The sequence below is a fragment of the Oncorhynchus keta genome, unplaced genomic scaffold (genome assembly GCF_023373465.1).
Source record: "Oncorhynchus keta strain PuntledgeMale-10-30-2019 unplaced genomic scaffold, Oket_V2 Un_contig_15525_pilon_pilon, whole genome shotgun sequence".
Classification (NCBI taxonomy): domain Eukaryota; kingdom Metazoa; phylum Chordata; class Actinopteri; order Salmoniformes; family Salmonidae; genus Oncorhynchus; species Oncorhynchus keta.
In genome coordinates this window covers 30,417-50,190 of record NW_026279366.1, presented here as the reverse complement: position 1 = coordinate 50,190, position 19,774 = coordinate 30,417, and the positions used below count along the sequence as shown (strand labels likewise).

Here is a 19,774-nt window from a genome sequence, read left to right as displayed (position 1 = left end):
CAACCCACTAGACGACAGCAACATAACAACCCAACCCACTAGACGACAGCAACATAACAACCCAACCCACTAGACGACAGCAACATAACAACCCAACCCACTAGACAGCAACAACAACCCAACCCACTAGCAACAACATGACAACCCAACCCACTAGACGACAGCAACATAACAACCCAACCCACTAGACGACAGCAACATAACAACCCAACCCACTAGACGACAGCAACATAACAACCCAACCCACTAACAACCCAACCCACTAGACGACAGCAACATAACAACCCAACCCACTAGACGACAGCAACATAACAACCCAACCCACTAACACAGCAACATAACAACCCAACCCACTAGACGACAGCAACATAACAACCCAACCCAACATAACAACCCAACCCACTAGACAGCAACATAACAAACCCCCAACCCACTAGACGACAGCAACATAACAACCCAACCCACTAGACAGCAACAGCAACCCAACCCACTAAATTAACAACCCAACCCACTAGACGACAGCAACATAACAACCCAACCCACTAGACGACAGCAACATAACAACCCAACCCACTAGACGACAGCAACATAACAACCCAACCCACTAGACGACAGCAACAAGCAACATAACAACCCAACCCACTAGACGACAGCAACGTAGCAACAACAACCCAACCCACTAGACGACAGCAACATAACAACCCAACCCACCCACTAGACGACAGCAACATAACAACCCAACCCACTAGACGACAGCAACATAACAACAACCAACCCAACCCACTAGACGACAGCAACATAACAACCCAACCCACTAGACGACAGCAACATAACAACCCAACCCACTAGACGACAGCAACATAACAACCAGCAACCCAACCCACTAGACGACAGCAACATAACAACCCAACCCACTAGACGACAGCAACATAACAACCCAACCCACTAGACGACAGCAACATAACAACCCAACCCACTAGACGACAGCAACATAACAAAACAACCCACTACACGACATACAGCAACATAACAACCCACCCCACTAGACGACAGCAACATAACAACCCAACCCACTAGACGAAAGCAACATACCAACCCCCAACCGACTAGACGACAGCAACATAACAACCCAACCCACTAGACGACAGCAACATAACAACCCAACCCACTAGACGACAGCAACATGACAACCCAACCCACTAGACGACAGCAACGTAACAACCCAACCCACTAGACGACAGCAACATAACAACCCAACCCACTAGACGACAGCAACCAACAACCCACTAGACGACAGCAACGTAACAACAACCCAACCCACTAGACGACAGCAACATAACAACCCAACCCACTAGACGACAGCAACCCAACCCACTAGACAAGCAACATAACAACCCAACCCACTAGACGACAGCAACATAACAACCCAACCCACTAGACGACAGCAACATAACAACCCAACCCACTAGACGACAGCAACATAACAACCCAACCCACTAGACGACAGCAACGTAACATAGACGACAGCAACAACCCAACCCACTAGACGACAGCAACATAGACAACCCAACCCACTAGACGACAGCAACATAACAACCCAACCCACTAGACGACAGCAACATAACAACCCAACCCACTAGACGACAGCAACATAACAACCCAACCCACTAGACGACAGCAACATAACAGCAACGATAACAACCCAACCCACTAGACGACAGCAACAGCAACATAACAACCCAACCCACTAGACGACAGCAACATAACACCCAACCCACTAGACGACCCACTAGACGACAGCAACATAACAACCCAACCCACTAGACAGCAACAGCAACGATAACAACCCAACCCAGCAACATAGACCCACTAGACAGCAACATAACAACCCAACCCACTAGACGACAGCAACATAACAACCCAACCCACTAGACGACAGCAACATAACAACCCAACCCACTAGACGACAGCAACATAACAACCCAACCCACCACTAGACCCACTAGACAGCAACATAACAACCCAACCCACTAGACGACAGCAACATAACAACCCAACCCACTAGACAGCACAGCAACCCAACCCACTAACAACCCAACCCACTAGACGACAGCAACATAACAACCCAACCCACTAGACGACAGCAACAACCCACTAACAACCCAACCCACTAGAGCAACATAACAGCAACAGCAACGTAACAACCCAACCCACTAGAGACAGCAACATAACAACCCAACCCACTAGACGACAGCAACATAACAACCCAACCCACTAGACGACAGCAACATAACAACCCAACCCACTAGACGACAGCAACATAACAACCCAACCCACTAGACGACAGCAACATAACAACCCAACCCACTAGACGAGCAACATAACAACATGACAGCAACCAACCCAACCCACTAGACGACAGCAACATAACAACCCAACCCACTAGACGACAGCAACATAACAACCCAACCCACTAGACGACAGCAACGTAACAACCCAACCCACTAGACGACAGCAACATAACAACCCAACCCACTAGACGACAGCAACATAACAACCCAACCCACTAGACGACAGCAACGTAACAACCCAACCCACTAGACGACAGCAACATAACAACCCAACCCACTAGACGACAGCAACATAACAACCCAACCCACTAGACGACAGCAACATAACAACCCAACCCACTAGACGACAGCAACATAACAACCCAACCCACTAGACGACAGCAACATAACAACCCAACCCACTAGACGACAGCAACATAACAACCCAACCCACTAGACGACAGCAACGTAACAACCCAACCCACTAGACGACAGCAACATAACAACCCAACCCACTAGACGACAGCAACATAACAACCCAACCCACTAGACGACAGCAACATAACAACCCAACCCACTAGACGACAGCAACATAACAACCCAACCCACTAGACAAGCAACCAACCCAACCCACTAGACGACAGCAACATAACAACCCAACCCACTAGACGACAGCAACGCAACCCACTAGGCCAACCCACTAACAAACGTAACAACCCAACCCACACTACAGCAACATAACAACCCAACCCACTAGACGACAGCAACATAACAACCCAACCCACTAGCAAGCAACATAACAACCCAACCCACTAGACGACAGCAACATAACAACCCAACCCACTAGACGACAGCAACATAACAACCCAACCCACTAGACAACAGCAACATAACAACCCAACCCACTAGACGACAGCAACATAACAACCCAACCCACTAACAACCCCCAACCCACTAGACAACAGCAACATAACAAAACCCACTAAACGACAGCAAAAACAATGAATGTATTTTGACAGCAACATGCCATTCACACAAACCAAGCCCACACAAAGACCAAACTTCACACATACCGTGATACAACCCCTGTTGCTGAGTGACTGGTCTAGTGACAACCCAACCCACTGGCCAGCTCCACGGCTTTGGTTTCTGTAGAAGAGTCCAGACACACCATTTTTAGCTGCTGCAGGAGAAGAGAGAGAGGAAGGAGGAAGAGTGAGGCCTGGGGCAAGTTCAGCAGGAGCAAAACGTTTTGAAACATTCAGATAGAAATATGTTACGTAGAACAAACATGCCTCTCCGACATGTAGTACAACGAATCTTGTTGTTTTTATCTGCAACATTTGGCAACAGAGTGTCCCCCCCACCTGCCACTCTGTGTGGTACAGAGTCAGTGTGTCCCCCCCCTACCTGCCACTCTGTGTGGTACAGAGTCAGTGTGTCCCCCCCCTACCTGCCACTCTGTGTGGTACAGAGCCAGAGTGTCTCCCCCTCTACCACTCTGTGTGGTACAGAGCCAGAGTGTCCCCCTACCTGCCACTCTGTGTGGTACAGAGTCAGAGTGTCAGAGTCAGAGCACAACATAACAACCCAACCCACTAGCACAGCAACATAACAACCCAACCCACTAACCCAACATAACAACCCAACCCACTAGACAACAGCAAATAACAACCCAACCCACTGACATGTATTAAACGACAGCAAAATACAGATGTATCAGATTGTCTGTGTGGTACAGAGTCAGTGTCTCTCCTACCTGCCACTCTGTGTGGTACAGAGTCAGTGTCTCCCCCTCTACCACTCTGTGTGGTACAGAGTCAGAGTGTCTCCCCTACCTGCCACTCTGTGTGGTACAGAGTCAGAGTGTCCCCCCCTACCTGCCACTCTGTGTGATACAGAGCCAGAGTGTCCCCCCTACCTGCCACTCTGTGTGGTACAGAGTCAGAGTGTCCCCCCCTACCTGCCACTCTGTGTGGTACAGAGTCAGAGTGTCTCTTCTACCTGCTACTCTGTCTGGTACGGAGTCAGAGTGTCTCTCCTACCTGCTACTCTGTGCTTCAGGGCCTTCTCCAGACCGTGGTAGTAGGACCAGTTATAACAGTGTTATGTAGCGTACCAGGCTTCAGGGCCTTCTCCAGGCCGTGGTAGTAGGACCAGTTATAACAGTGTTATGTAGGGTATATGAAGCGTACCAGGCTTCAGGGCCTTCTCCAGGCCGTGGTAGTAGGACCAGTTATAACAGTGTTATGTAGGGTATATGTAGTGTACCGGGCTTCAGGGCCTTCTCTAGACCGTGGTAGTAGGACCAGTTATAACAGTGTTATGTAGCGTACCGGGCTTCAGGGCCTTCTCCAGGCCGTGGTAGTAGGACCAGTTATAACAGTGTTATGTAGGGTATATGAAGCGTACCAGGCTTCAGGGCCTTCTCCAGACCGTGGTAGTAGGACCAGTTATAACAGTGTTATGTAGGGTATATGTAGTGTACCAGGCTTCAGGGCCTTCTCCAGGCCGTGGTAGTAGGACCAGTTATAACAGTGTTATGTAGGGTATATGAAGCGTACCAGGCTTCAGGGCCTTCTCCAGACCGTGGTAGTAGGACCAGTTATAACAGTGTTATGTAGGGTATATGTAGTGTACCGGGCTTCAGGGCCTTCTCCAGACCGTGGTAGTAGGACCAGTTATAACAGTGTTATGTAGGGTATTCAGGGCCTTCTCCAGACCATGGTACCAGTTATAACAGTGTTTGTTATGTTGCTTCAGGGCCTCCTCCAGACCGTGGTAGTAGGACCAGTTATAACAGTGTTATGTAGGGTATATGTAGCGTACCGGGCTTCAGGGCCTCCTCCAGACCGTGGTAGTAGGACCAGTTATAACAGTGTTATGTAGGGTATATGTAGCGTACCGGGCTTCAGGGCCTCCTCCAGACCGTGGTAGTAGGACCAGTTATAACAGTGTTATGTAGGGTATATGTAGCGTACCGGGCTTCAGGGCCTCCTCCAGACCGTGGTAGTAGGACCAGTTATAACAGTGTTATGTAGCGTACCAGGCTTCAGGGCCTTCTCCAGACCGTGGTAGTAGGACCAGTTATAACAGTGTTATGTAGCGTACCAGGCTTCAGGGCCTTCTCCAGACCGTGGTAGTAGGACCAGTTCTCAGCGTTTCTCTCCTGTAGACCGCTGTAGCTTCATCCAGACGATCCAGGTTCAAAAACACACTCCTACAGGTGGGAATACACCGTTAGAGATCTCTGTGTTCCAGGTGTGAGTGACATACGGAGAGACGGTGAGAGGCTTCAGTCTTGGTTTCTTTGTGGATCCAAATAAAGAAATCAAATGTGTGTGATGGCTGCAACACACACACACACACACACACACACACACACACACACACACACACACACACACACACACACACACACACACACACACACACACACACACACACCTCATGTCTCCTCGACGGCCAGTTTGTCACAGAACTGTTCCATGTAGGTGGTGAGGTGGTCCAGAGCCTCCCTGTAGAGTCCAGCCTCTCTCAGGACCTGGTTCTGGTACAGCAGCTCACTGTACTCACAGTTCAGCTTGTCTGGAGACGTCTAGGAGAGAGAGGTTATAACAGGGTTATGTAGTGTCTATGGTTCTGGTACAGCAGCAGCTCACAGTTCACCTGGTCTGGAAACGTCTAGGAGAGAGGTTATAACAGGGTTATGTAGTGTCTATGGTCCTGGTACAGCAGCAGCTCACTGTACTCATAGTCCACCTTGTCTGGAAAAGTCTAGGAGAGAGAGGTTATAACTGGGTTATGTAGTATTATGTAGTGTCTATGGTTCTGGTACAGCAGCAGCTCACTGTACTCATAGTCCACCTTGTCTGGAAAAGTCTAGGAGAGAGAGGTTATAACTGGGTTATGTAGTATTATGTAGTGTCTATGGTTCTGGTACAGCAGCAGCTCACTGTACTCATAGTCCACCTTGTCTGGAAAAGTCTAGGAGAGAGAGGTTATAACTGGGTTATGTAGTATTATGTAGTGTCTATGGTTCTGGTACAGCAGCAGCTCACAGTTCACCTGGTCTGGAAACGTCTAGGAGAGAGGTTATAACAGGGTAATAACAGAGTTATGTAGTGTAATAACAGGGTTACGTTATGTAGTGTCTATGGTTCAGATAGAGCAGCAGCTTGCTGTACTCGTGGGGAGGTGAAACAGAAAAACAGAGAGAGGGAAAGTGAGAGAGATGGAGAAAGAGAGGCGAGTGACAAGTATAAAATCCTTCAACATCACAGGCTTCATCATGTACATGTTGACAGACACGCCACACAGATTTACATCACCTTAGAGGCACAGGCTGACTGACTATACTGTGTCGCACCGTCAGCTAGCTTCACTGTGTCGTACCGTCAGCTAGCTTTACTGTGTCGCACCGTCAGCTAGCTTTACTGTGTCGTACCGTCAGCTAGCTTTACTGTGTCGTGTCTGACCGTCAGCTAGCTTTACTGTGTCGCACCGTCAGCTAGCTTTACTGTGTCGCACCGTCAGCTAGCTTTACTGTGTCGCACCGTCAGCTAGCTTTACTGTGTCGCACCGTCAGCTAGCTTTACTGTGTCGCACCGTCAGCTAGCTTTACTGTGTCGCACCGTCAGCTAGCTTTACTGTGTCGCACCGTCAGCTAGCTTTACTGTGTCGCACCGTCAGCTAGCTTTACTGTGTCGCACCGTCAGCTAGCTTTACTGTGTTTTACGTGTCGCACCGTCAGCTAGCTTTACTGTGTCAGCTAGCTTTACTGACCGTCAGCTAGCTTTACTGTGTCGCACCGTCAGCTAGCTTTACTGTCAGCTAGCTTTACCGTGTTGTACCGTCAGCTAGCTTTACTGTGTCGCACCGTCAGCTAGCTTTACTGTGTCGCACCGTCAGCTAGCTTTACTGTGTCGCACCGTCAGCTAGCTTTACTGTGTCGCACCGTCAGCTAGCTTTACTGTGTCGCACCGTCAGCTAGCTTTACTGTGTCGCACCGTCAGCTAGCTTTACTGTGTCGCACCGTCAGCTAGCTTTACTGTGTCGCACCGTCAGCTAGCTTTACTGTGTCGCACCGTCAGCTAGCTTTACTGTGTCGCACCGTCAGCTAGCTTTACTGTGTCGCACCGTCAGCTAGCTTTACTGTGTCGCACCGTCAGCTAGCTTTACTGTGCTAGCTTTACTGTGTCGCACCGTCAGCTAGCTTTACTGTGTCGTACCGTCAGCTAGCTTTACTGTGTCGTCAGCTAGCTTTACTGTCAGCTAGCTTTACTGTGTCGCACCGTCAGCTAGCTTTACTGTGTCGCACCGTCAGCTAGCTTTACTGTGTCGCACCGTCAGCTTTACTGTGTCGTACCGTCAGCTAGCTTTACTGTGTCGTACCGTCAGCTAGCTTTACTGTGTCGTACCGTCAGCTAGCTTTACTGTGTCGCACCGTCAGCTAGCTTTACTGTGTCGCACCGTCAGCTAGCTTTACTGTGTCGCACCGTCAGCTAGCTTTACTGTGTCGCACCGTCAGCTAGCTTTACTGTGTCGTACCGTCAGCTAGCTTTACTGTGTCGCACCGTCAGCTAGCTTTACTGTGTCGCACCGTCAGCTAGCTTTACTGTGTCGCACCGTCAGCTAGCTTTACTGTGTCGCTACTTTACGTCAGCTAGCTTTACTGTGTCGCACCGTCAGCTAGCTTTACTGTGTCGTACCGTCAGCTAGCTTTACTGTGTCGTACCGTCAGCTAGCTTTACTGTGTCGTACTAGCTTTTACTGTGTCAGCTAGCTTTACTGTCAGCTAGCTTTACTGTGTCGTACCGTCAGCTAGCTTTACTGTCACCGTCAGCTAGCTTTACTGTGTCGCACCGTCAGCTAGCTTTACTGTGTCGTACCGTCAGCTAGCTTTACTGCTTTACTTTACTGTGTCGTACCGTCAGCTAGCTTTACTGTGTCGTACCGTCAGCTAGCTTTACTGTGTCGTCCGTCAGCTAGCTTTACTGTGTCGTACCGTCAGCTAGCTTTACTGTGTCGTACCGTCAGCTAGCTTTACTGTGTCGTACCGTCAGCTAGCTTTACTGTGTCGCACCGTCAGCTAGCTTTACTGTGTCGCACCGTCAGCTAGCTTTACTGTGTCAGCTAGCTTTACTGTGTCGTACCGTCAGCTAGCTTTACTGTGTCGTACCGTCAGCTAGCTTTACTGTGTCGTACCGTCAGCTAGCTTTACTGTGTCGTACCGTCAGCTAGCTTTACTGTGTCGCACCGTCAGCTAGCTTTACTGTGTCGCACCGTCAGCTAGCTTTACTGTGTCGTACCGTCAGCTAGCTTTACTGTGTCGTACCGTCAGCTAGCTTTACTGAGTCGTACCGTCAGCTAGCTTTACTGTGTCGTACCGTCAGCTAGCTTTACTGTGTCGTACCGTCAGCTAGCTTTACTGTGTCGTACCGTCAGCTAGCTTCACTGTGTCGTACCGTCAGCTAGCTTCACTGTGTCGTACCGTCAGCTAGCTTCACTGTAACTCAGACCGTAAACTGATGAGGGAAAACACTTTGTTGTGAGTGGTAGTCATACATTATGTTCTCAATGCTCCTACTATTGCACTAGAGCAGTGGTTTCCTCTCCTCGTCTCCTTTCCTTCCTCCTGCTCTTGTCTCTCTAAAACAGGGCCATGACTGGCTCACACATACTAATCATATGCATATACTATATTCCTGGCACGAGTAGCAGGGCGCTGAAATGTTGCGCGATTTTTAACAGAATGTTCGAAAAAGTAGAGGGTCGACTTAAGAGGTTAAATAAATCCTAAATGAATAAATACATGGTTTTCAGAAACAAGGAGAGGAAGCCATTTTGGATTAGTGGTGTGAACGGTGTGTGTACACAGTGTGTACCAAAATCCCAGATTCCTTTAGAAAAACATTCCCTATTCCCTTAATCCTTGCTCTCTTTCCATGACACGTATATGCATCGCTAATGATTTTTATTATTTTTTTGATGATTTTTTTTCTCAATAAATTGACAGTTATGACATAAGCCTGGGACAGACCAAGGACAGACTGATTCAGCTCATAGGTTGGCTTGTCTCTGGACATACCGTACCTGTTGTGTTTTCCTGAACTCCTCTACTATCTTGGCAGCCATCTCGTAGTCCTCTAGGAGGCGATGGCGTAGCCGATCCATGAAGCACTCTGGGCTGGCCGCAGCAACTGGTACCTCGTCTCCTACAGGGGGAACAAGGAGAAGTTAGCCATTAGCTTAGCATAGTGCGCTAGTCTCTCATAGGGAAACAATGAGAGAGGGGCAAGCAAGTGAGCGGTTGGCTTAGCATCAAGTTCCTGTTCCTTTAACTTAAAATCTTCTGTCCTCCCTTCCGTGAAGTAACCTGATCTCACCAATGAGAAAACAAAGGCAGCAACAAAAAAAGAGAGAGAGCTTGGCAGAGGAGGAAGTAGATTTTTGTTTCTGCTGAGTCATGTTGACAATGCTAGAATATGCTGACACTAACTGACTTTCCCAGTTAAATAAATACTAGAGACATGTGCTGTTTTAAATGAGTTAAGTCTGCTAATATGGCCTACTGCTAACAGGACAACTGATAGAAACAACATTCTAGTAGTAGTTTAAAATAAAACATTTACGCACATTAATGTTATAAACATATCGTTCAATTGATCTTTATCATGATAATTCTGTAAATGTGTTGTGAAATTGATTGTTGAGTATGTGTGTTGCGGTGTGTCTGTTGTGGTGTGTGTGCTGACTGGAGGCTGGGTCTAGTCTGTGTGTGTGTGTGTCTGTTGTGGTGTGTGTGCTGACTGGAGGCTAGGTCTAGCCTGTGTGTGTGTGTGTGTGTGCTGACTGGAAGCTAGGTGTAGCCTGTGTGTGTGTGTGTGTGTGTGTGTGTGTGTGTGTGTGTGTGTGTGTGTGTGTGTGTGTGTGTGTGTGTGTGTGTGTGTGTGTGTGTGTGTGTGTGTGTGACTGGAGGCTAGGTCTAGCCTGTGTGTGGCCTGTGTGTGTGTGTGTGTGTGTGTGTGTGTGTGACTGGAGGCTGTGTGTGTGTGTGTGTGTGTGTGTGTGTGTGTGTGTGTGTGTGTGTGTTGACTGGAGGCTAGGTCTAGCCTGTGTGTGTAGTGGATTGTGTGTGTGTGTGCTGACTGGAGGCTGGGTCTAGCCTGTGTGTGTGTGTGTGTGTGTGTGTGTGTGTGTGTGTGTGTGTGTGTGTGTGTGTGTGTGTGTGTGTGTGTGTGTGTGTGTGTGTGTGTGTGTGTGTGTGACTGGAGGCTGGGTCTAGCCTGTGTGTGTGTGCTGACTGGAGGCTGGGTCTAGCCTGTGTGTGTAGTGGTGTGTGTGTGTGTGTATGTGTGTGACTGGAAGCTGGGTGTAGCCTGTGTGTGTGTGTGTGTGTGTGTGTGTGTGTGTGTGTGTGTGTGTGTGTGTGTGTGTGTGTGTGTGTGTGTGGTGTGTGTGGGTGTGTGCCTGTGTGTGTGTGTGTGTGTGTGACTGGAGGCTGGGTCTAGCTTGTGTGTGTGTGCTGACTGGAGGCTGGGTCTAGCCTGTGTGTGTGTGTGACTGGAGGCTGGGTCTAGCCTGTGTGTGTAGTGGTGACTGGAGGCTGGGTCTAGCCTGTGTGTGTGTGTGACTGGAGGCTGGGTCTAGCCTGTGTGTGTGTGCTGACTGGAGGCTGGGTCTAGCCTGTGTGTGTAGTGGTGTGTGTGTGTGTGTATGTGTGTGACTGGAAGCTGGGTCTAGCCTGAGATAACATATCAGTGCAGGGCCTTAGCTGCTGGAAATGTCAGCACAGATTTCACTCATGCGTGTGTGTGTGTGTGGGTGGGAGAGCCAGTCACGGCCCTGTTTTAGAGAGACAAGAGCAGGGCTCTGCTACCTAATGTCAAACGGGTGAGAGAGAGAGTGTGTGTGTGTGTGTGTGTGTGTGTGTGTGTGTGTGTGTGTGTGTGTGTGTGTGTGTGTGTGAAACGGAGAGAGAGATAGACAGCGAGCGCAAGCATCCTAGCAGAAGCAGGTAACCAATAAGAATGATAGACAACAGACTGACGACACAGTCAATTCAAAACCTATTGTGTAGCCTGGCTCGTGAACTATTTCACCGACACTCATAACTACAAAATGGCCGACAACACAAGAACGGGTGCGTTATTAAACCAATGTTACTCCTGTTGTAAAAACGCCTCTCAAGAGCTCATTAACGTTCAAAACATTCCTAGAATAGCCTAACTGACCAGTAACGGAATATCTTAACCAGACAAGATTATTTTGATCAGCATGTCTTTGCTAGTTAGCTTGCTTTGAAGTAGCCTACCGTAACCACCTCAAAGTATTTAGTTGGAATTGCAGTATTTTATAGTCCACTATGGGGTAGCCAATCATCCTCCAGGAGAGCCTTAAAGGGCCAGTGTTGTATAGTCCACTATGGGGTAGCCAATCATCCTCCAGGAGAGCCTTAAAGGGCCAGTGTTGTATAGTCCACTATGGGGTAGCCAATCATCCTCCAGGAGAGCCTTAAAGGGCCAGTGTTGTATAGTCCACTATGGGGTAGCCAATCATCCTCCAGGAGAGCCTTAAAGGGCCAGTGTTGTATAGTCCACTATGGGGTAGCCAATCATCCTCCAGGAGAGCCTTAAAGAGCCAGTGTTGTATAGTCCACTATGGGGTAGCCAATCATCCTCCAGGAGAGCCTTAAAAGGTTACAGACATGACTCTGGAGGTCGTTGCGAAGACCTCGTCTGACCAGGTTGTAAGCCTCCTCCTTCTTCCCCAGACAGTTCAGGGTTAAACCCTTCATCGCCAGGGTCTCTGCAGGGTGGGGGAGGGGGAGACAACGAGAGGTCAGTTGAAGCTCGCATCCGCTACAAGACCATGGTGCTTGCCTACGGAGCTGTGAGGGGAACGGCACCTCAGTACCTACAGGCTCTGATCAGGCCCTACACCCAAACAAGGGCACTGCGTTCATCCACCTCTGGCCTGCTCGCCTCCCTACCACTGAGGAAGTACAGTTCCCGCTCAGCCCAGTCAAAACTGTTCGCTGCTCTGGCCCCCCAATGGTGGAACAAACTCCCTCACGACGCCAGGACAGCGGAGTCAATCACCACCTTCCGGAGACACCTGAAACCCCACCTCTTTAAGGAATACCTAGGATAGGATAAAGTAATCCTTCTCACCCCCCTTAAAAGATTTAGATGCACTATTGTAAAGTGGCTGTTCCACTGGATGTCATAAGGTGAATGCACCAATTTGTAAGTCGCTCTGGATAAGAGCGTCTGCTAAATGACTTAAATGTAATGTCATGTAAATGTCATCGTCAGGGTCTCTGCAGGGAGGGGGAGACAACGAGAGGTCATCGTCAGGGTCTCTGCAGGGAGGGGGTGACAACGAGAGGTCATCGTCAGGGTCTCTGCAGGGAGGGGGAGACAACGAGAGGTCATCGTCAGAGTCTCTGCAGGGAGGGGGTGACAACGAGAGGTCATCGTCAGGGTCTCTGCAGGGAGGGGGAGACAACGAGAGGTCATCGTCAGGGTCTCTGCAGGGAGGGGGTGACAACGAGAGGTCATCGTCAGGGTCTCTGCAGGGAGGGGGAGACAACGAGAGGTCATCGTCAGGGTCTCTGCAGGGAGGGGGTGACAACGAGAGGTCATCGTCAGGGTCTCTGCAGGGAGGGGGTGACAACGAGAGGTCATCGTCAGGGTCTCTGCAGGGAGGGGTGACAACGAGAGGTCATCGTCAGGGTCTCTGCAGGGTGGGGGAGACAACGAGAGGTCATCGTCAGGGTCTCTGCAGTGAGGGGGAGACAACGAGAGGTCATCGTCAGGGTCTCTGCAGGGAGGGGGAGACAACGAGAGGTCATCGTCAGGGTCTCTGCAGGGAGGGGGAGACAACGAGAGGTCATCGTCAGGGTCTCTGCAGTGAGGGGGTGACAACGAGAGGTCATCGTCAGGGTCTCTGCAGGGAGGGGGAGACAACGAGAGGTCATCGTCAGGGTCTCTGCAGTGAGGGGGCCTGCATGACAACGAGAGGTCATCGTCAGGGTCTCTGCAGGGTGGGGGAGACAACGAGAGGTCATCGTCAGGGTCTATGCAGGGAGGGGGAGACAACGAGAGGTTATCGTCAGGGTCTCTGCAGGGAGGGGGAGACAACGAGAGGTCATCGTCAGGGTCTCTGCAGGGAGGGGGAGACAACGAGAGGCTTTATAAAAGGGGTCTACATCTCCTCACTCCCTTACCTCCATGTTCTGTGAACTTGGGGTGGGACAGGATCTGCTTGCAGAACTTGAGTCCGTTTCTGTGCTGCTTGTGATCGTAACATCGCTGGGGAGAGAAAGAGAGAACAGTTGATCTTCCAGGTGTATTAAATGGCTGATAGCCTGCATGTACCTCCTACACCAGGTGTTCTGAATGGCTGAAAGCCTGCATGTACCTCCCACCCCAGGTGTTTTGAATGGCTGAAAGCCTGCATGTACCTCCCACCCCAGGTGTTTTGAATGGCTGAAAGCCTGCATGTACCTCCCACCCCAGGTGTTTAGAATGGCTGAAAGCCTGCATGTACCTCCCACCCCAGGTGTTTTGAATGGCTGAAAGCCTGCATGTACCTCCCACCCCAGGTGTTTTGAATGGCTGAAAGCCTGCATGTACCTCCTACCCCAGGTGTTTAGAATGGCTGAAAGCCTGCATGTACCTCCCACCCCAGGTGTTCTGAATGGCTGAAAGCCTGCATGTACCTCCTACCCCAGGTGTTCTGAATGGCTGAAAGCCTGCATGTACCTCCCACCCCAGGTGTTTTGAATGGCTGAAAGCCTGTTCAATGGCTGAAAGCCTGCCCTCCCCAGGTGTTTAGAATGGCTGAAAGCCTGCATGTACCTCCTACGCCAGGTGTTTAGAATGGCTGAAAGCCTGCATGTACCTCCCACCCCAGGTGTTTAGAATGGCTGAAAGCCTGCATGTACCTCCCACCCCAGGTGTTTAGAATGGCTGAAAGCCTGCATGTACCTCCCACCCCAGGTGTTTAGAATGGCTGAAAGCCTGCATGTACCTCCTACGCCAGGTGTTTAGAATGGCTGAAAGCCTGCATGTACCTCCCACCCCAGGTGTTTAGAATGGCTGAAAGCCTGCATGTACCTCCTACCCCAGGTGTTTAGAATGGCTGAAAGCCTGCATGTACCTCCTACCCCAGGTGTTTAGAATGGCTGAAAGCCTGTGTTCCTAGGTGTTTAGAATGGCTGAAAGCCTGCATGTACCTCCCACCCCAGGTGTTTAGAATGGCTGAAAGCCTGCATGTACCTCCCACCCCAGGTGTTTAGAATGGCTGAAAGCCTGCATGTACCTCCCACCCCAGGTGTTTAGAATGGCTGAAAGCCTGCATGTACCTCCCACACCAGGTGTTTAGAATGGCTGAAAGCCTGCATGTACCTCCCACCCCAGGTGTTTAGAATGGCTGAAAGCCTGCATGTACCTCCCACCCCAGGTGTTCTGAATGGCTGAAAGCCTGCATGTACCTCCCACCCCAGGTGTTTAGAATGGCTGAAAGCCTGCATGTACCTCCTACCCCAGGTGTTTAGAATGGCTGAAAGCCTGCATGTATCTCCCACCAGGTGTTTAGAATGGCTGAAAGCCTGGCTCCCACCCCAGAATGGCTGAGCCTGCATGTACCTCCTACCCCAGGTGTTTAGAATGGCTGAAAGCCTGCATGTACCTCCCACCCCAGGTGTTTGAATGGCTGAAAGCCTGCATGTACCTCCCACCCCAGGTGTTTGAATGGCTGAAAGCCTGCATGTACCTCCTACGCCAGGTGTTTTGAATGGCTGAAAGCCTGCATGTACCTCCCACCCCAGGTGTTTAGAATGGCTGAAAGCCTGCATGTACTCCCACCCCAGGTGTTCTGAATGCCCTGCATGTACCTCCCACCCCAGGTGTTTAGAATGGCTGAAAGCCTGCATGTACCTCCCACCCCAGGTGTTTGAATGGCTGAAAGCCTGCATGTACCTCCCACCCCAGGTGTTTAGAATGGCTGAAAGCCTGCATGTACCTCCCACCCCAGGTGTTTTGAATGGCTGAAAGCCTGCCAGGTGTTTAGAATGGCTGAAAGCCTGCATGTACCTCCCACCCCAGGTGTTTTGAATGGCTGAAAGCCTGCATGTACCTCCCACCCCAGGTGTTTAGAATGGCTGAAAGCCTGCATGTACCTCCCACCCCAGGTGTTTTGAATGGCTGAAAGCCTGCATGTACCTCCCACCCCAGGTGTTTAGAATGGCTGAAAGCCTGCATGTACCTCCCACCCCAGGTGTTTAGAATGGCTGAAAGCCTGCATGTACCTCCTACGCCAGGTGTTTAGAATGGCTGAAAGCCTGCATGTACCTCCCCACCCCAGGTGTTTAGAATGGCTGAAAGCCTGCATGGTGTTTACCTCCTACCCCAGGTGTTTAGAATGGCTGAAAGCCTGCATGTACCTCCTACCCCAGGTGTTTAGAATGGCTGAAAGCCTGCATGTACCTCCCACCCCAGGTGTTTAGAATGGCTGAAAGCCTGCATGTAATGGCTGAAAGCCTGCATGTACCTCCTCTGCATGTACCTCCTACGCCAGGTGTTTGAATGGCTGAAAGCCTGCATGTACCTCCCACCCCAGGTGTTTGAATGGCTGAAAGCCTGCATGTACCTCCCACCCCAGGTGTTTAGAATGGCTGAAAGCCTGCATGTACCTCCCACCTGTTTAGAATGGCTGAAAGCCTGCATGTACCTCCCACCCCAGGTGTTTTGAATGGCTGAAAGCCTGCATGTACCTCCCACCCCAGGTGTTTAGAATGAATGGCTGAGGTGTTTTGAATGGCTGAAAGCCTGCATGTACCTCCCACCCCAGGTGTTTAGAATGGCTGAAAGCCTGCATGTACCTCCCACCCCAGGTGTTTAGAATGGCTGAAAGCCTGCATGTACCTCCTACCCCAGGTGTTTAGAATGGCTGAAAGCCTGCATGTACCTCCTACGCCAGGTGTTTTGAATGGCTGAAAGCCTGCATGTACCTCCTACCCCAGGTGTTTAGAATGGCTGAAAGCCTGCATGTACCTCCCACCCCAGGTGTTTAGAATGGCTGAAAGCCTGCATGTACCTCCTACGCCAGGTGTTTAGAATGGCTGAAAGCCTGCATGTACCTCCCACGCCAGGTGTTCTGAATGGCTGAAAGCCTGCATGTATCTCCCACCCCAGAGACAATGACTCAGAGAGTCCGTGACAACGTGGTTTGTCACGGTAGAAAAAAAAAAAAAAAAAAACTTCTTTATTCATTTACCTGAGAAAGCGGTCTTACCAATACCAAGAGGGAAGTGGGACAAGTGTTGACAAAAGACACTGATATGAATACCAAGTGTCATCAAGGCAAAGGTGGCTACTTTGAAAAATCTCAAATCTAAATATATTTTGATTTGTTTAACTTTTTACTTTGGTTACTACATGATCACGTGTGTGTTATGTCACAGTGTTGATGTCTTCATTATTATTCTAAATGTAGATAATAAATAATATAATATAATAATAATAATAAAAGTAAAAATAAAGAAAAACCCTGGAATGACTTGGTGTTCTCAAACTTTTGACTGGTACTGTGTGTGTGTGTGTATGTATGTGTATGTGTGTGTGTGTGTGTATTGTGTGTATGTGTATGTGTATGTGTGTGTGTGTGTGTATTGTGTGTGTGAGGTGAGTGAGTGAGTGAGTGAGTGAGTGAGTGAGTGAGTGAGTGAGTGAGTGTGTGTCAGTCTAAAACACAGCTAAATTACCACCGCTTTCCTCTCAAATAGAAGCTATATTTAGCATCACGCTGTGTTGCTTAATCGCTACAGGGGAGAGAGGGTGGAAGAACGAGGGAGGCAGGGAGGAGGGAGAGCAGACTGTGAGTTACTAGCAGAGAGAGGGTGGAAGAACGAGGGAGGCAGGGAGGAGGGAGAGGGGAGAGGGAGGGAGAGCAGACTGTGAGCTACTAGCAGAGAGAGGGTGGGAAGAACGAGGGAGGCAGGGAGGAGGGAGAGGGGGAGAGGGAGGGAGAGCAGACTGTGAGCTACTAGCAGAGAGAGGGTGGAAGAACGAGGGAGGCAGGGAGGAGGGAGGGAGAGCAGACTGTGAGCTACTAGCAGAGAGAGGGTGGAAGAACGAGGGAGGCAGGGAGGAGATGGAGGGGGATAGAAAGGGGGATTAACAGATGGCACTTCTGTGGATGTCCTCTTAATATCACTAATGGTGACGACACTGAAGCTTTTCACATATTCTGCTCACATTAGCTAAGATCAAAGTAGAAGAGGCCACACACACACACACACACACACACACACACACACACACACACACACACACACACGCTTCACCGAGAAGTCGCACTCTTTAGTACAAAGTAGACACTTTGATTGACTGAATCTAAACGAATCACCTACCACAAGCTAAGAGACAGGATTCTACCAAGAAACTGTAGACACATTGAGCAGCGAACGACAGGCCACCTCCGTCGTCAGACCCGGTGTTGAGGATCGAGGGGCCGCCTCTGTCGTCAGACCCGGTGTTGAGGATCGAGGGGCCACCTCTGTCGTCAGACCCGGTGTTGAGGATCGAGGGGCCGCCTCCGCCGTCAGACCCGGTGTTGAGGATCGAGGGGCCGCCTCCGTCGTCAGACCCGGTGTTGAGGATCGAGGGGCCGCCTCTGTCGTCAGACCCGGTGTTGAGGATCGAGGGGCCGCCTCTGTCGTCAGACCCGGTGTTGAGGATCGAGGGGCCACCTCTGTCGTCAGACCCGGTGTTGAGGATCGAGGGGCCGCCTCTGTCGTCAGACCCGGTGTTGAGGATCGAGGGGCCGCCTCTGTCGTCAGACCCGGTGTTGAGGATCGAGGGGCCACCTCTGTCGTCAGACCCAGAGTTGAGGATCGAGGGCCGCCTCTGTCGTCAGACCCGGTGTTAGGATCGAGGGGCCGCCTCTGTCATCAGACCCGGTGCTGAGGATCGAGGGGCCTCCTCTGTCATCAGACCCGGTGCTGAGGATCAAGGGGCCTCCTCTGTCGTCAGACCCGGTGTTGAGGATCGAGGGGCCGCCTCTGTCGTCAGACCCGGTGTTGAGGATCGAGGGCCACCTCTGTCGTCAGACCCGGTGTTGAGGATCGAGGGGCCGCCTCTGTCGTCAGACCCGGTGCTGAGGATCGAGGGCCTCCTCTGTCATCAGACCCGGTGTTGAGGATCAAGGGGCCTCCTCTGTCGTCAGACCCGGTGTTGAGGATCGAGGGGCCGCCTCTGTCGTCAGACCCGGTGTTGAGGATCGAGGGGCCACCTCTGTCGTCAGACCCGGTGTTGAGGATCGAGGGGCCGCCTCTGTCGTCAGACCCGGTGTTGAGGATCGAGGGGCCTCCTCTGTCGTCAGACCCGGTGTTGAGGATCGAGGGGCCGCCTCTGTCGTCAGACCCGGTGTTGAGGATCGAGGGGCCGCCTCTGTCGTCAGACCCGGTGTTGAGGATCGAGGGGCCGCCTCTGTCGTCAGACCCGGTGTTGAGGATCGAGGGGCCGCCTCTGTCATCAGACCCGGTGTTGAGGATCGAGGGGCCGCCTCTGTCGTCAGACCCGGTGCTGAGGATCGAGGGGCCGCCTCTGTCGTCAGACCCGGTGTTGAGGATCGAGGGGCCGCCTCTGTCATCAGACCCGGTGTTGAGGATCGAGGGGCCGCCTCTGTCATCAGACCCGGTGCTGAGGATCGAGGGGCCACCTCTGTCGTCAGACCCGGTACTGAGGATCGAGGGGCCGCCTCCGTCGTCAGACCCGGTGTTGAGGATCGAGGGGCCGCCTCTGTCATCAGACCCGGTGTTGAGGATCGAGGGGCCGCCTCTGTCATCAGACCCGGTGTTGAGGATCGAGGGGCCGCCTCCGTCGTCAGACCCGGTGTTGAGGATCGAGGGGCCACCTCTGTCATCAGACCCGGTGTTGAGGATCGAGGGGCCACCTCTGTCGTCAGACCCGGTGTTGAGGATCGAGGGGCCACCTCTGTCGTCAGACCCGGTGTTGAGATGAAGTAGTCGACTGTTGGTACCAGTCAGTCAGTGAACTGATTATCCCATTTGAGCTCCTAAAATATGTTGATCCGACATTCCAGAATGATGCTGTCTGTCAGGTCTTATAGAGGGCTTAGCATCTAACAGTAACCATTCCAGAATGATGCTGTCTGTCAGGACTTATAGAGGGCTTAGCATCTAACAGTAACCATTCCAGAATGATGCTGTCTGTCAGGTCTTATAGAGGGCTTAGCATCTAACAGTAACCATTCCAGAATGATGCTGTCTGTCAGGTCTTATAGAGGGCTTAGCATCTAACAGTAACCATTCCAGAATGATGCTGTCTGTCAGGTCTTATAGAGGGCTTAGCATCTAACAGTAACCATTCCAGAATGATGCTGTCTGTCAGGTCTTATAGAGGGCTTAGCAT

At 51.0% G+C, this 19,774-nt stretch overlaps 1 protein-coding gene and 1 long non-coding RNA gene across 2 annotated transcripts; both read right to left on the bottom strand.

Moving 5' to 3' along the window:
- Positions 1-3,455: 3,455 nt before the first annotated feature.
- LOC127919006 (uncharacterized) lies at positions 3,456-19,498 on the bottom strand. The gene is made up of 8 exons (XM_052502357.1): positions 19,483-19,498; positions 18,633-19,334; positions 17,752-18,168; positions 13,564-13,648; positions 9,426-9,547; positions 5,778-5,928; positions 5,442-5,550; positions 3,456-3,513 (listed from the first exon to the last, which is right to left on the bottom strand). The coding sequence occupies exons 1-6, from the start codon at positions 19,496-19,498 to the stop codon at positions 5,903-5,905; spliced, it is 1,368 nt and encodes a 455-aa protein (XP_052358317.1). The 3' UTR covers positions 3,456-3,513; positions 5,442-5,550; positions 5,778-5,902.
- Positions 14,175-15,686, bottom strand: LOC127919007 (uncharacterized). Its single transcript, XR_008101674.1, has 3 exons — positions 15,649-15,686; positions 14,370-14,412; positions 14,175-14,240 (listed from the first exon to the last, which is right to left on the bottom strand). It is a non-coding gene; the product is annotated as an uncharacterized LOC127919007 (long non-coding RNA).
- Positions 19,499-19,774: the final 276 nt, after the last annotated feature.